At 38.5% G+C, this 17,674-nt stretch overlaps 1 protein-coding gene across 1 annotated transcript in view; it reads right to left on the reverse strand.

Annotated features, from left to right (window-relative positions):
- Positions 1-393: 393 nt before the first annotated feature.
- Positions 394-17,674, reverse strand: part of LOC149072427 (pyrokinin-1 receptor-like) — a 45,387-nt gene continuing 28,106 nt past the window's right edge. The window contains exons 2-5 of the mRNA XM_089246856.1: positions 8,886-9,176; positions 8,413-8,682; positions 3,741-3,872; positions 394-1,886 (exon numbers count right to left, since the gene is read on the reverse strand). Of these exons, the coding sequence (XP_089102982.1) occupies positions 1,225-1,886; positions 3,741-3,872; positions 8,413-8,682; positions 8,886-9,176 (1,355 nt within the window). The 3' untranslated portion in view covers positions 394-1,224. The remainder of the gene's footprint in view (positions 1,887-3,740; positions 3,873-8,412; positions 8,683-8,885; positions 9,177-17,674) is intronic.

Here is a 17,674-nt window from a genome sequence, read left to right on the forward strand (position 1 = left end):
TTTCTATTTGAACCCGTAAAAATATTAGTAAAATAAAAAAAGATTCATTTAATAGAATATTGCTAAATTCAGTCTAAATTCAATAAGAATATTTTTCATTTAGTTAGAATTAAAATGATCAAGTCTGCCTGCGGACTATAGGTTGAGAAACGCTGTCCTAATGTCATCAAATCTCTCGTGCATATCAGTTTATCGATATATATATATATATATATAAAACTGCCTCCAAATTGGCTAAATAATTTTTTTCTGATGAGCTAAATTGCTACATTGATGAAAAACTGAAGATAACCCTGATTAGGATCTGTTTTTCTTCGGGTTTAATTATTTATAAATCATTAAGCCAAAAATAATAATTATAAAAACAGCAGAAAATGTTTATTTCAATAAAGGGATCGACTTTTATACACTGGATAGTTTTTGGTACTTAAAATACGAAACGACAATCATTATATGTAGTGAAAAATGATAATTAACGATGAAAAGCTCGTGCCAGGTAACACACACACACACACACACACACACACACACGCACATTGAAGTTGAATGTTCAAAAAAAAATACGCACATTGATGTTGAAAAGAGATATGAATGAACAACATGCACGTTTACATCAACTACTATGACCGATTGTGAGGGAAGTAATGGACAACGTTTCAGTTTTTTTGGCAGCAACCACAACATGGACATTCAGATTTTCAGAGTTCAAAATCCAAAGTCAAATGTCTAAGCGAAATTAGAGTACGCGTGAAGATTGCGGTAATCTTCGGGGATGTGCAACATGATAACAGGGTGACATTATCTGCTGGAATGCCGATTGTAATTCAGGATTCTTGTGCTTTCTTATAAGGTAATTTCTTCACTTTTTTGATGTTCTTGGTCTCATTTTTGACAATACAGACAGGAAAAGCTTCTCCGATGCGATGGCAACCGGGAGATGAATTGTGAGTTCTAAAGCTTGAGGTTCTGTAAATCATTGAACATCAGAAGATACCACCTTCCAGAATTTCAAAGCATTGGTGCTTCAGATGACGAAAATACCACGTGCTACATTAGTTGAGGATACATCAGATCTACAAAAGGGGAAATTCAAATTGTCTTCTAGGGTAGGACTATCCATACATTGATAAAAGGGTAAATATTTTGATTTTAGATACATCGGATAATACTGATGGGCAAACATTTCGACGATTATTATACTGGAACGAAATCGAAATGTGGATTTTATACTGAGCTCTCTGCTTGCCAATCGTCTTGAAATTCATCATTTTTAGGGGATTGGACTCCAGTGCTGGGAAACATTTCAGCATTTGGTACCATGCTCTCACTTTGTGATTTGCTCTGTTTTTTTAACAAGGGCAACTCACATTTATTTTTTGGCACAATTTCATAAGATTGATCTTCATTAGCCTGTTCTTGGAATTTGTTCGATCCCACTTCAAAATTAACTGGCAACGAACCGTTCTTTTTATCACTCTTATACAGAGATACGCTCGTGTCCTGATTCGGTTTGGTGTCCTCGTTGGCAGCATTCAATGCATCTGATGGCTTTAAATGTCCGCCGTACGAAGCGTTTGAACTCATCGAGTATGTGCCGAGAAGGGTCGTCTGGGGTTGACACGAGTCAACAGATTCACTGTTGTATTTAAATTTACTGTCCTTTTTATAGAATGATACGTACGATGTCTTTCGTACTGAGAACTCACGTTCCGAAAGAGCGTATGAGTGCTCGCTGTGGTTTCTGCCAAACTTGTACGGACTTGTATCTCCTTTCCTTTTTCCTTTCCCATAGTTGCACAATGTTTCTCGGAAAGCTTCTCTGTATTTCACGGACATAAGAGAGTAGAGAATCGGATTTATTGTAGCGCTGAAGTAATAAAGACATCCTATGAAGGAAAAAACAAAATTGTATTAAATATGTGTAGACATTAGTGATATACCAAAGCATTTACAGTATCATATGTCAAACCTAAAATAACTCGGTTATTTTCGTACTTTCTGAAGAGCTGGATTATCGATTGAGCTATACTTGTTTACCCTTACGAACTTCTTATAAGGTAAAATAACCCTACTGGATACTAGTTGGTTACAGAGTTACTGCTGCTGATCACAATTGCATCAAATTGCGGTGAAATTTTTCATTTGGCGAATGAATGAAAGATATAATTTGCCACATAACGAGGATTTATTCGCCAATGTTACCAATTTCACCATGTTGCGCACTAATTAACTTTTTCACCGATTTGATTACAATTTCTTCTGTCTGATTGAGTCAAATTACAGTATAGACGTCACTTATTGTAATTATAGATAATGTTACGATTCAGATATTGTTATCACTTTCGCAAATTACGAAACGTACTTATATACTAACATTTGAAAAATTTCATTTTTTGTGTGTGTGTTATCGGGATTTTCGGTTTAAATATTTTTCCTTCCAAAGGTTTTTCACAAGCATTTTGAAACTAAAAGTTGCACCAATCTTCCCCCCATTAGTCTGCAGATTATATAGGAAGTCACAGGAGGTGCACCCCTCTCTCTCTCCCTTGTTGGCAAAAACATCTAGTTCGTTCAGGCTATCTTCATCGGGCCATAGTAACCTCTATTATCCACGTGTGTGTGGGGGGGGGGGCAGCTTTTGTACACCTTTCCTATAGTTACGGGAATGGATAAGTTTTCGAACAACAAGGTATTCCTATCCTTTTTGAACCCGTGAAGATCGGCAAAAATAAATTCGAAATCTATACTGCGATTATTGCCATTTCTCTGACGCAAAGGGGCTATAACGAGCGTAATAATTCTGGTTAGAGAACGTCAAGAGTGCAAGATGAAAACACACAAATGCTTCGCTAGCGTGTTGTCCTAAATTCACTGCAAATAATTAAATTAATTTGTGCTCAACAAACACAAAACCGTCTTTTCACACATTACTCTATACGTGTACAGGCAACTTATAATAACAAATAGCACCTGTTTCAAATTTTCAAATACGAAAATATTTAATGACTAATAATCACAGCGTATCACATTCCCCGCCGACGGAAATTAACCATCTTCAATTACATCCAGGAGTAAAAAAAATAGGCTACACACAAACACAGGGAAAAGCCTAATTTTACTCAAGACGTTATTCAATTACCGCGTCCTTCAAAGTTTCTAACCTATCATGTGACGCTAGAAACACTCCCTCTCTCCCGAATCGTAATAATACACTCAAAGCTCCAGACTATACAAGTCTATATAAGACTCGAAAAAAAAAAAAAAAAATCCATGCCAACCTAGTCAAATTACTGTTTCTTCTCGGTACGAAACATCTAAGAATTCAATTCACAATCACGGAATAGTGAGACAAATTCTTTAAATAATTGATCGCTACGAAAGGCAAAGAAGTAGAATCAAAAGAAAAGCGTCGAGGAGATATTCGCTTCTAAGTGTTACAAGCAATAAAATGAAACTGAATCCATTAAGACCCAAAACATCTGTCACACAGCTAGCAACAAACGAAAAGAAGCAATTGAGAAAGAAAAAGCGTCACACAAAAAACAAAACGCGTAGGAGTTACACGCAGGAAACAAACGCTCCTTATAACATTATGACAACAGATAAACCATAAGCGACGGTTTTCTTAGAAATTTGTATTTTTTTTTTGTTTGGGCTTGAAATATTCAATAAACATAAACTAACTGTGTGTCTCCGAGTGGAGATTTATTATTATTATTATTTTTATTCCTTTTGCTTACCGGCAGTGTAGTATAGAATTTCATTAGTTGTGCGCAACAGAACAGTCCAGCTATCTGGTTCAACGTACACAGCCAAAAGTCTCTGTGCGTGAAATGGAGCCCAACATATGAAAAACGCTATCACCACGGCAACTGTCAGAAGAGAAAAAGGTTTAATGTCAAAACAAATACATTGCCCAAGTAAATTTATTATTGCGCAACAAATAATTTGTCTAGTTATGATCGAACTGTAATACACACACACATACACGGAACCAATTGTTTTGTGACGGAAAAGATGAAAGGTATCGATACCAAACAGTCACACCGGGCGCTTTGTTGTTAGTGATTGTTAGATATTGAAGTTTTTGGGATTTTTTCCATCATGAGTATGGTTAGGACCTAATTATGAGTGTTGGCTGATCGAGGGCTGTCTTTAGTACCAGCTTATTACGGTTGAAACTGGATGCTTGAGAGGATGACGACGAAAGAATGGAACTTTCCAATTTGTTATTGGTTTTGTTTATCTCACTCTAAAGTGAGCAAGTTCCATTGAAGAATGTTTTTATAGGATTATTTATTTATTTATATAATTAAATCACAAAAACTGATGTTGTTGCACTCCGTCTTGACACAGAAATACATACACACAACGTAAACACAGAAATACATACTCACAACGTAAACACAGAAATACATACTCACAACGTAAACACAGAAATACATACTCACAACGTAACGGAAAATACATACTCACAACGTAACGGAAAATACATACTCACAACGTAACGGAAAATACATACAATGCAGAAACGTAAGCAGGAAGGGACAATAATAATAATCTCAATAATGTATAAGGAAAAAATATGTAAATAATTACAATATTTATTGTAATCTTCGTAGCGTTTTGATAGCGTCCGTATCAGAACGGACACTTTGTCAGGGAAGTAGATGGATGCTTACAAAACAATGAATACGCAGGAGACAGGACCAGGTCTGACGGTAGGCTATTCCAAATCCTATCCGCTTGACATAAGGAGTATATGAACATATTGCACGCTGGTTTCCGATTCTACGAGTCGGTGCCGTTACTGATTCGTTAAAAAACATAAAATTCAGGTTTTCAAAAAATCAGCAACGGCACCGATTTTCATAATCCGAAACCAGCGTGCAAAAATGTTCTCACCCTAAGAGTATACGTTTCATGGTTATTAACCGGGATTTGAATCACAGAGATTAGTGTCCCCTCTTCGAAACTTAGCCGACAATCGGCTTTGGTAGCACAGGGTGTTTCATAAAAGAATTCTCTAACTTTGAAATGCCATAACTTGGAGACAGTGATGGACCGAAAGAGATGAAACAAAGCAGTTCGTTTAATGGATAGGCCTGACATTTAAAATTCGCCAGTTTGTGAAATCATTTACAACTTTGCTAGTAGCTGGCACCGCCGTCTTTTAACCAGTGGGTGATATTGTCCTTCACAAACATGGAAAATCGCATTGCGACAGATTCGTAATGGTTCACTTTTGTCATAGCAAGTTCACTGTGATTCAATTTTCACTGTGAAAAATTCACTTGTAAATGACCCCATAGAAAGAGACCGTGACATAAAACAACCGTGGTACCATTTGCTAGTTAAAACTGGAATTGATTTTTAAAACCGCCGTATTTAACGTTTTAGTCCTGCCCATCAAACGTACTACTTGCTCCACCCTTCTATCAATCACTGTTTTTCCAAGTTTGGTCATTTCAGAGAGAGGGAGTCTTTTATGAAACACCCTTTATACGGTGACCTGGTCACTAGTACAGCAGGTTTTGGTTTGAAATTTAGCCGAAACGTGGATATTTCTGTCTAGCTGTTTGAGTTAGGCTGGTACCTGCAGTTTGAAGCCTATCTAAGTGGCCGTAAAGTGACTGTGATGTGTAAAAATGGATTAAGTAACCGCATATTCTGAAAGGTTTATCTACACTCATGTCCATAAATTAAGGATAATTCAGAATCACACGGATATCGAAATCTAAAGTAAAAATTTCACCTGTAGAATTATCACACACATCTGCAAGAATGATATGCAAATTTCAGAAAGCCACCAGATGATGCCGATGGTACGTCACAATGACGAGAGTGTAAGAGGGGGTATATAAGGAATGGTGGCAAAGAAGTAAAATTGTTCACAAGAGTTCTGTAAGGCGCTCAATGCCATAAGCGAATAGTTATGACACAGAGGACGCATGTGGATGATTTTTTACGTGGTAGAATTATCGGCCGCCTGGAATGTGGGCGTACTCTGATGAAAGTATCCGAGGAACTTGGAATTGTCCAAAGTGTCATCTCTAGGCTTTGGCAACGATTCCAAGATAACGGAAATGTCAGTAGACGTTACAGTACAGGTCGCCCCCGAGTTACAACGCCGAATGAAGACCGGTATTTGACAGTAACTGCCAAAAGAAGCAGACGGAGCACAGCATCCGACCTGTCTCGTCAGCTATCTGCAGCCACGGGTACCACAGTTTCAAGGCAAACCGTGTACAGACGTTCGGGAGATGTTGGTCTATATGCTCGCAGGCCTATCAGATGTGTTCCGCTCACGGCAACTCACTGTCGGCAGCGATTAGCCTGGAGTAGAGAACATGCAATGCGGACATCGTCACAGTGGGCTTGTGTGATGTTTTCCGACGAGTCCAGGTTTAGCTTGCAGTCTGATTCACGTCGGACTTTCATATGGGGAACGCCAGGTACCCGTTACCACCAAGACAACATCATTGAACGACACCGTTACGGTGGTGCAGCATTGTTCGTTTGGGGCGGAATTATACTGGGTTCCAGAACAGATCTGCATGTTCAAACCGGAACCATGAAAGCCCAAATTTATCGGGACATCATTCTGGAACAACATGTACGTTTGTTTAGGGGTCCCATGGGCGCAGAATTTGTGTTTATGGATGACAACGCCCGTCCTCACCGAGCAAACATCGTAAACGAATGCCTTGAATCTGAGCATATAACCCGTATAGAATGGCCAGCATTCTCAACTGACTTGATTCCGATAGAGCATGCGTGGGACATGCTTGGCCGACGAGTTGCAGCCCGTCAACCACCTCCTACATGTGTACCGGAACTTCGGAGAGCATTGCTTGCTGAGTGGAGTGATCTTCCCCAAGATCAGATCGATAATTTGATACTCAGCATGCCTAGGCGTTGTACGGACTGTATTTCATCGCATGGGAGACATACAATGTATTAACCATCACACCAACCATGCAATAGTAAGTTTTTGTAAAGGAGATATTTTTTACAATTGCTCCAGGGAGCAAAAATCGTAGTTTTTATGAATGGTATCATAAATACACCATCGTTTTTGTTCTTTATCTTTTGTTTAATAAATGGGCTTTATGAATAAGTAACGTTTGTTTTGTTTCTGAACCTTTATTTGCCGGAGCTGGCATTATCCTTAATTTATGGACATGAGTGTATATTTGACTACTACTTTACCGTCCACCAACTCCGGTCACATTGCCATGCAGTAGGCGTGTTCAACCTTTTGGAAAGTACGGGCTACTTCATTGGTTTGGAAAGGGTCTGCGGGCCACTTAATTAATATGGAAGTATGCCACGGGTCGGTTAAATGATTTGGAAATGAGCCGCGGATAGTTTTAATCGATCTGGAAATCTGCAACGATCAGTTTTCAGGAATCTAGAAAGGTGGCGGAAAGCTTAAGGGATCTGGAAATGTTCCGCGGGCAGCTTAATAGATCTGAAAATTTGCCTCAGACAACTTGATTGATCTGGAAATATGCAACGACCTATTTTCAGCGATCTGAAAATGTTATGCGGACATATAACTATCTGGAAATATGCCACGAGCTATTTTTATTGTGTTGTAAATGTGCCGCGGGCCACTTGAGTGGTTTGGTAATTGGTCGCGGGCCACAATCAAATGATATATTTTTTTTGATTTTAGTATTTCTTATAAATTTTTACAGAACAATATGAGATACCACACTGTTTAATCAAGCAATACATATGTGAATAATGACTTTGTTAATTTTTATAAAGTTAGGTTTGAAGTCGCGGGCCGTATCAGATGACTCAGAGGGGCACGGGTTGAGCATGTATGCCTTACAGCAATTTACCACCGATCGAGTTGGGTCAGAAATCTTTCTCTCTGGAGCAGCAGTTCTCTACCTTTTTTGACACGCGGAGTCCTTTCTGGTATATAATTTGTTGGAGGAGCGCATTTTTTTGGGGCTATTTTTTATTTATTCATTAACGTTACTGATGTATTATTATTATTCAAAAATACTTATAATTATTTTTCCGAATTTACTGTTTTTTTGCATTTTTCTTGAGCTGCCGTGAGCCCCTGGGGAGTTTGCACGCCCACGGAGCACCGGTTGAGAACCGCTGCTCTAGAGAAAATCCCGATATACTTCCGTACGCATCTTGAGTACGGAAGGAAACTTTGCGAGGGCATACTGGGAAGGTGCCATTTATTTGCTGGTCGACTCAGGTCCGGCTGGGAAAGAACTTATCAGATTCGACGTCAGTCACTTCTGCAAGCTTTAGACATCGTAATATCAGACAAATGTCTTATTTCACATGCTCGATTATTTTTAGCTATTCCGCCAAAGTGGAAATGCCAGATGTGTCTCATCATGCTAGTCAAAAAAGTAAATAATTCTTGAAACTCACCAAGCATTTTGCTGATCGATCTTCTGGTAACAGATTTGCGTCCTTCATTCGAAACGCTGCACGAAGAGTATCTTGAAGATTCATTATAGGAGACTTTCGAGAACTTTGAATTCCGTAATTTCATGTATATTTTGGCATAAAGTATTACAATGATGGTCATGGGCAAGCAAAAGAAGACGAAAGTCGAGCATTGAACCAAGATTCGGTTAATATACTGGTTCTCGCCGGGAAGGGCGCAGAAAGCCGACTGCTGAACCAAATGTCCAGAACCTTTAAAGAAGTCATAAACAACGTAATTAGTGGGAACACAACACACTAGTAAACACTGAATCACGTGCATTCAAAAGTTTTCAATTAATTACAATAACTTTTCAAGAGGAAGTGCTCTTAAAATTTTCATTACTCTGGTCAACCCTCTGTATACGGATGACAGTGGCGTAAAGCAATGGCTATACAAATACATGCGGATTTACCTGTAGGGTATTCTACATAATTAATCTTTGTGTAGCTGGCAAAAGGTGTAGCGCAGAGGCATGAGATGATCCAAACAGATATAACGAGTTTTATCGCTCTGGGCAGCGTCGAAACTGTCTGCATGAACAATGGATGACAAATGGCGATGTATCTCTCTACGGTGAAAGCGACGATGGTGAGCACGGAAGCATAGCTCGTAGTTTCCGCTATATATGCTCGTAGCTTACAGACAACTTCACCAAAGACCCATGGATACTGCTGCCAGTAAACCTTCAAATCATTTGGTAAACCTTCGAAAGATAAACTTGTGTCAGCTATATAAATCTAAATTATTATTAACTAATTTATAATTCAAGAAAAGGACCAAAATACAAATTAAATTCAGAAAATACTAATTAAAAATTTAAAAATAATAATAATTCTGTATATCAATTAAAATTTAAAATGCAATAAAACGTCGATGCAACGAAACTCTGTGGACCAAGAAAATATATATCGTTTTATCGAGAGATAGCATTATTATTAGGCACCGTCAAATTTATATGCTGTTGTTTTCATCTCTTCTGAATTGGCGTTGTTAGTACCACCATAAAATGCATTTATGCAGTGGCGGCTGCAGCCTACTTACCGCCCGGTTGCAAATCCTCACGCGCTGCCCCTAAAGACAACTCTCGCGCCTTTATTTAGCCTTTATTTGACCATTCGGGAAAAAATTACTGTTTGGGAACACCGAAAGTCACACTTGCCCCTTATGAAACAGCATATTCTTGTTTCTGATATTACGGTCGCATTACCTGTCTGACCCCTCAAGTTTTGTTAACATCTTTGTCGTCAAAAAAAGGCACAAAAGCGCGATGTCATTCACGTTTTTACCAATGGAAATTTTTAAAAATTTAGCTGTCTATCTAAAAAGCATAGTTTCCCAATATTTTTTGTTCCAACGCCCCCTTCTTCAGAAATTTTTTTCTTCCCATCGCGCCCCCCCCCCAACGCAATCTAACCCATAGGATCCTATGTTATACCCGTAGCTTCAACCGCCCCGTGGAATATTCCTCGCCCGCGTTGGTAATCACTTATCTAAAGCCTATCTAAGCTGCCTCCCCTAACAACTTGCCACCCGAGTGCACTGCACCTTTTGCATTTATGAGCGTTTATTCACAGCAAAAAATTGTAATTGATTAGTTATGAATGAAATTCAAAAAGTTGCTTCACTCTGTGAAAGAGTTTACCCCACAATACTTTTTTGTATTACAAAGACAGTAGCTTCACGACAACTTCATTAACCCTTTAAACAGCTCAATTCAATTGAACTTCACTTCAATTCTTTCACTTCAATTTCCCGGATCCGCAATATGAAGGCGATAGAGGGAATTATTAAAGGCTCTAGAAAAAAAAATTTCCAGCTATTTTCAAGAATATATTTTTGCCGAGTTGCTTTATGTGATGTTGCTTTCTCCCCGAAATATATATTGAGAATAATAATAAAAACCATGAAAAGAGAGAAATACTATTTTTTTCTTTACTTATTCTATACGCATATCCCTATACTGCTCTGAAAAGAAGGGAAAAGACACTTTCTCTCTCTCTCTCGTGTTATCAAACTTTGAATAAAAGTTGATCACGCCCACTGGCGGTTGATTGACAGGTTGCGGGGGGGGGGGAATGGAAATCATGGTTGACGGTGAAAATAACTTCAACGCAGTAGCTGGGATAGTGATTGCTGAAATGAGAGGGGTTTTAAGGAGCCGAGATATCTCGTCATTGCCGGTGTGACGGTTAACACATTTGAAGGGTAGGTAGCGAAAAATACCAGAGCTATTAGACACCCTCGAAAGAACAAAAACTAGTGTGGGGAATTTAAAAATATATTGAAGGCGATTTTGGGTAAAATATAAAAAATATCGTTGTAGAGAACAGTTTCGAAATCTCCTCAAAATAATATCGTTTTAGAAGGATTCCTCGTAGTAAAGAATATCGTTGTATCGAGAGGAGTTTTACATTAGAGTATAGGAGGTTCTAAATACGATTTGAAAAATATCGTTTTAGAGGGATTTATATATATATATATATATATATATATATCGTTGTAGCGAGGTTTCACTGTACATTTTCAAGTCTTTTTACAAACACTGTTGGATTGTTGAAAATATCTGAGAATCGCGACACGTGTTTCGTGCTCAAACTACAAGAAAAAAAAAATGCATAAAATATCACATTCAGTCAACTAAGAGATACTGGCCTGCAAATTGAAAATTCATTGTTAAATAAGAGACCTAGAAATAGCTGATATTCAGCTGTGAAATATTCAGTGAGGTTAATAGAGAAGCACGATTGCGTCTTTTGATTGCACAGTTTTGACAGAAAAATCATTGATGAAGAATTGTAGTCTGGAAGTCCGATCCAAACCAGCAGCGCTCCCGAACCGCTTGAAAACCAGTTTTGGGATGAGACACCCGAATGGCGTTGTGGTAAGATGCGCGTCTACCACCGTGAAGGTCAAGGCCGTAGCGAGGGGGGACTTGGAGGGTCTGGTCCCCCCGAAATGTGATAAAATGACCGAAAAAAGGGAAAAAGGTGGCCAAATCTATTGTTCTATCTCTTTGGTTCCCCCCCCCCCCGATCCAAATTTCTGGCTACGGTCCTGGGTTCGAATCCGAGTGAGGATATAGACAAGATATTTTCCCCCTAACGAATTTGAGGCGACCATTGACAGTCACCGCCTTCATTTCCAACCCACCTCATTTGATGGCAGTAAATTGCGATATAGCCACAGTTGGTGAAATAGTTTTGGGGTGCGTCTGAGGTGATTTTGCAAGATTTTTGAGCGCCTCGGTGCAGCGTAGAGCTACGGGTGTAGATCCAGGCTTAAGAAATTTTGTTTAGGTATTCAGTGGTATCATATCACTCTCTCTACGACGAACGGTTGGCGAGACAAAGGCTGAATTAGGACTCGCAAGACACCTTGTACATTGTATTTAAAAGTAATTCATATTCCCGTAAAATCAATACTTGCAACTTGTCTCTATTTCAGAAAATCTACCAATGTCACATTTCACACCAATACCCATGCATCAAATTCTTTATAGAAATTTTTATCCAAAACTAAATTATACAAAAAATTCCGAATATGAAATATTTCCGAAGATCATGTATGTGACATTATAAGCAAAGCACAGGTACGCGTAATCCATGCGCAACTGTCACGATATTCGAATCCAAAAACGCAACCGATGAATATTTGAATGTTTTTTCTTGAAAACTTAGAAAAAATATATTTCCAAAAAAAAAAAAAAAAAAAAAAAAAAAAGAACATTCTAAATAGGAATTAGGCAAAAAACAACAAAAAATACATAACACGAGAAAATTTCGAACGTTTTGACACGTTCGGGAAATTCTATGCAAGAGGATATATACGTTTGCGAGCGAAACCGGAAACTCCGGGGGAATCCAGAATTTACGAGGCTTCCGGGTTTATGGCACATATCTCGCATATATATATCTTACTCCAGGAAACCAAGATAAAGCGGCTTAACGATCAGAGGGAGCGGGATAAAAAAAAAAACGGGACAAAAAGAAAAATTGGGAAGATAAGGGCCGCAATGGTCGTTAGTCATCATATTTGTTTATCTCCAATATTGTATATTTGAATCATGTTTAGGATTACATCATGTTAAAAATAGCTTTTATTCTCGCTGTATACCAGGATGTAAATTTTATTGCCAAGAATAGCAAAATAGGTGGAATCTTCATTGTCTTAGGAAACAACATCTCGAAGTCTAAAAAAGTTTCGCTTTTCCCCTCAGTGCAATATTCGCTGAGATGGGAAAGAACAATATAAATAAGGGAAAAGTAGCGTTGTCCGTTGGTTTTTGTCCCCATCCCAATGTTTCTCTGATTTTTGAATTCATGTATCTCGGTGAATATTGCTCATGGAAACATGGGATTTTCTTTTGTTGGCCTCAGGAAAGGCAGGGCAATAACTTTCTAACTGGAAATTAGAGGACGGGGGCGGGAACCGAATAAGAATTTAGATTTTTTTATTTATTTACTGACAACACTGTATTTTCACTCTCAAAACTGGTACAGCGTGATCTCTGAACATATTTTGAGATTTTTTTGTTTTTGAGTTAGAATCATAGCTTTACGTTGAACGGCTGATGAGGTAAACACCGGATTAAGACTTACAGTACACCCTGTATAACGTAACCCACGGCAGCCCTAAAGTACAGGTTGACCGACTCATCCGTTTTCGATCCACAATTTACGAGGCTTCTGGGTTTATGGAAAATATATACACATACAGGGTGCGTAGCAAACGGGGGTTATGGGATTTTATTGGTGTGAACGCGCACACACACAGTCCCCGTGTGGCCCAAAACCCACGTAGAAAGTTGTTGTCCTGTCTTCCTTGATGCCAACAAAAAAATTCCGCGTTTCTAAGTACAATATTCATTGGGATATCCGAATTCGATAAACGGAGGAAATTTGTTGGGGGGGGGGGGCGAAACGGCGTTGAATACGGGTAAAACGGTTTTTCCTTTTTTAGATCTACTTGGGCAGTGGTTCTTAACCGGGGGCCATATGGCTCTCTAGTTGTACTGGGATACTTCGGGGGGGGGGGGGGCACAGAAGAAAATGGAGAAAGGCGCCATGAGAGGTGGTTTGGAGGGCTGCAGAGAGCTGAGAAGAGAAATTAAGGTGTGAAGAAATATAAAGCTTTTATGTTAGTGACTATACACTTACAGAATCCAACAAAATCACCCATAAAACCAGGGCCATCTTAGGGCATGGACCTACCCGGGCCTCACCACCTACATTTTGCAGCAGGTTCCCTAGGATGGGGTTTTTTGCAGGCCCCCCGGCTACATTTTTCACAGATCCCTCTATATTAAATTTATAGTGTGAAAAACAAAAAAATGATGAAAACCATATCAGGCCCCGGGCAGCAGCTCTGTCAGTCCCACTCTTGTGAGGGGTCATGCCCGGGGTCTCATGTCCATAAGTGAACCCACCTTATGATATTTTGTATAGTAGTACAATACATTTTGAAAATATGTAGGCTGTTTATTTCCAGCTAAGTATGGGACTTCCATAGCATCACTTTGCTTAAGGCGCCCATGATGTTGAGACGGCCCTGAACAGAACTCGGATTAGCTAGCAGGGAGCTCAATAAATTCTAGGCCAGTGGTCTGGAGGCCAATCTTATTTGCAAAATTTTCGTTCAGTATAAATTCACTGAAAAAATCAATTCAATACTTATAAAGGATCTTGCTTCTAGATGAGGGACTCTAGGTAAGACAGGGGAGCCACAAGGAAAAAAAATGGCTCAAAGGGGCCACGGGCAAAAAAAGGTTAAGAAACACTTGTACTAGTGAACCGTACATGCACCTAATACACATTCCTCTACGGAATTTCTAACGAATCGGCACATGCCGGGATGTGTGTTCTGGGTGTATGTGTGGCCCTAACGTATTTATGTTGTCGAGTTGCTCTTGTTTCGTGCTCATGCTGCCATCTGCCTTACGTTTTCTGAAGTAAAGATGGAAATGCTTGAATTTTCACGCTATGTCAGTATCGTGTTGTAGGTCTGCCTGCTCTGCGGAGAGACTTTTTCAAATGGGAGACCCGCATTTAGAGCTGCTTTTTTCCCGAACTTTCCTCCATTTTTCGAATTCGAATATCTCAGTGCACTTAGGAACGTAGAATTTTTTTTGTTGGCATCAGGAGAGACAACTCAGGAGGGCAACAACTTTTTAACTGGGTTGTGGGACACGGGGATTGTATAGAAAGTTACTTTTTTATTTTAATAACTATACAATCCCTTGAAACATGAATGACATATCTGAGTACTACACGAGTTTGCCAGTAAAATGCCATGTTAACTGTTTGCTATGCACCATGTATATCAGAGGTCTTCAGACTTTTTCTAGTCACGAGCACAGTCACGTACCCATCATTAAAAAAAAGAGCACCCTCACGGCAAGTTTGACATTACCAAAGTGTGAAATCAGGATAATTTCAGTCTTTCATTGCAGTTTGTACAAGGTGTTTACTTGAGACGTTTATCAAGTGCTCGCGAGCGCGAAATCAGACACGAGCATCGAACACTCTACGTGCTTCAGGGAGCACCGTGGTGCTCGCGAGCAACGGGTTGAAGATGCCTGCTGTATATCTTACTCCAGGAAACCAAGATAAACCGACTTTAAGACAAAAATATGGAAGATAAGCGCCACAATGGTGTCGTTAGTCATCATATTTTTATCTTCAATATTGTATATTTGAATCATGTTTACGATCACATCATGTTAAAGATAGCTTTTATATATATAGATATATTCTCGCTATATACTAGGATGTACATTTTATTGCCAAGAATAGCAAAATAGACGGAATCTTCATTGTCTTAGAAAACAACATCAAAGTCTCAAACTATCAGAGTTCTGGAATATCCATGATTAATGAACAGCGATGTGCGCATATACGTTTCGTAATGGAAACGTTTTATGATATGCATGTTTATACAGGATATTGCTGTTGAATAAAACTCATCAATCTTCTAAGATGTTTCAAAATATTCTGAATATTTTCGAGAGCTCACGGTACAGAATACAAAAACAATCAGTTTTCAGATTTTGGAGTAGGAACCGTTAATAAGGCGTCGATAAACATGAATAATAAATCGAAATCGTGAATTTTTTAGTGAGAAAGCAAGATGGTTGCTGAAATTTATTGACTCGATAGTGGCTAAGGCCGGGATTACGCTGTGAAAGTGCTTTTGTAAAACTTGGAAAATGCAACAATAAACTGATTGGTTGCTTTGCTCGAATGTAACCAATCGGCATATTGGTTGTTTTTTTTTTCATGTTTTTAAAAGATGTTTCATCAAACTTGGGAAAAAAAACAACCACCTATTGGTTACATTTGCTGAAATATAACCGATACGCTTATTAGTTGCATTTTTCAAGTTTTATAAAAGTTTAATGAAGATTCTTTTATCAAACGTGAAAAATGCAAACAATAAGCGCATCGGTTACATTTGCTCAAATGTAACCGATGCACTTAATGTTTGCATTTTTCACGTTTTTTAAAAGGTCTTTTATTAAACTTTTATAGTGTATATAATCCCGTCCTTAGACCGTGAGGTTTCTGTTGTATGATCGAACTGCATGCAGGAGATTTCCAGTAAATATGTAAGGCGTAAGTAACAAAGTCGATTCGTACTATTGAAATATTCATAGAAAATAATTGAACTTTTTTTAATTTTAGAGTGGATTAGATATATAAAATGTGAGCATAATGACCGCAAAAAGCCTAGCTTAACCCCTTGAGGGGTGGTGGTTTCACTAGGAAACCGATTTTTCAAATTTTTAAAAGCTAACACTTTAGAAGGTAATATAAGACACCTGAACAATTATTTTCGATCATAGAAATTTGCAGTCGAATCGCATTAGCAAAGGAAGAACAGGGTGTTTTTAGAGAGTGTGCACAACAGCACTTCACCAAAAACAAATGTCATATTTTCCCGACGGATTTGGTTGCGGTATGTGCTATCAGCCATTCGAATTCGGATGATTGGTGTTTGTTTTTTTATTGGTGCAAGGACCATCAAGATTATGCAGCGCCAAACAATGATCACACGGTACAATGACTTGCGGTAGAATTTGTATTACCCAAGTTGCACCATGAGAAGGCCTACCACATTACAATACCCTACACTCTGGGGTATTTGAATGCACTTATTGCAGCAAATCCATCAGAAAAAAATGATATTTGATTTTGGTGAAGTGCTATTGTGAACTCTCTAAAAACACCCTCTACCGTCTTTGTTATTTACTATTGCGATTCGACCGCACATTCTATGATCAAAAATGCTTGTTTAGAAGCCTTATATCGTCTCTTAAAATTCGTCCCATGGATTTAAAATCACCCTGAATTTCTCTAGACATCAAGAAACATGTATCGCTGATAAAAATCCAAATAATTTCGCGAAATTGATACACATTCTGAAGGCAAAACTTGATAAAGTCAAAAATCAAGAGTAAATCTCTCGATACATTACCAAGAAACCCTATGAAAAATAAATTAATATGAATATTTTTTTAAACACAGGAAAAAATCCGAACATGACGAACAAGTGAATTTGAGCTCTATATATATATATATATATATATATATATAGTACCCTTTTCCTATGTTATTTTTTCTCCCAAGTTTGTTCCAACTTTTACGGTAGAGAAGGTGATTCAACGATTGCATGAGAGATCTACCGTGTGATGTTACAGCAGCATCCATCTTAAGTCTTGCCCGTCTCACACATATATTTTCTTCTCCCCCCCTTCTTATTTTCATTTTCTGTTCCGAAAGATTTCACCAGGTTCCAGCGAGAGTATTAGATAGGAAAAAAAAAAAAAATCGCCTCTACATTCCACGTCAGGAAAAGCAAACGAGAATTTTTGCTCGGTATGTAATATACTCGTGAACGCAAGCGTGCACTCGCTAATCGAAATCGAGAAGAGCAAAATGTTCTGAGGCTACGAACGAGACAACCGTAGAAAATCTGGAAATCTGTCGGATTTGGGGAGAGCGGGTTATACTTGGCATATATCCCGTCTTTTTAAGTTTTATTATTTTTCTTGAACTGGAAGAAGTTGTTATTTACGTGATCCGTGTGAATTCTCAAAGGCAAACAAGCGTGTTGCCTTTGAGAACACAAGGCAAACAATACACTCGTGTGCAAAATTAAGACAGAACATCATGCCGAATTTCTGAAAAACTAAGGGACAGATTT

The sequence above is a fragment of the Pholcus phalangioides genome, unplaced genomic scaffold, assembly GCF_987345545.1.
Source record: "Pholcus phalangioides strain wild (caught in Gottingen) unplaced genomic scaffold, Ppha-v1.0 ptg000017l_1, whole genome shotgun sequence".
Lineage (NCBI taxonomy): Eukaryota > Metazoa > Arthropoda > Arachnida > Araneae > Pholcidae > Pholcus > Pholcus phalangioides.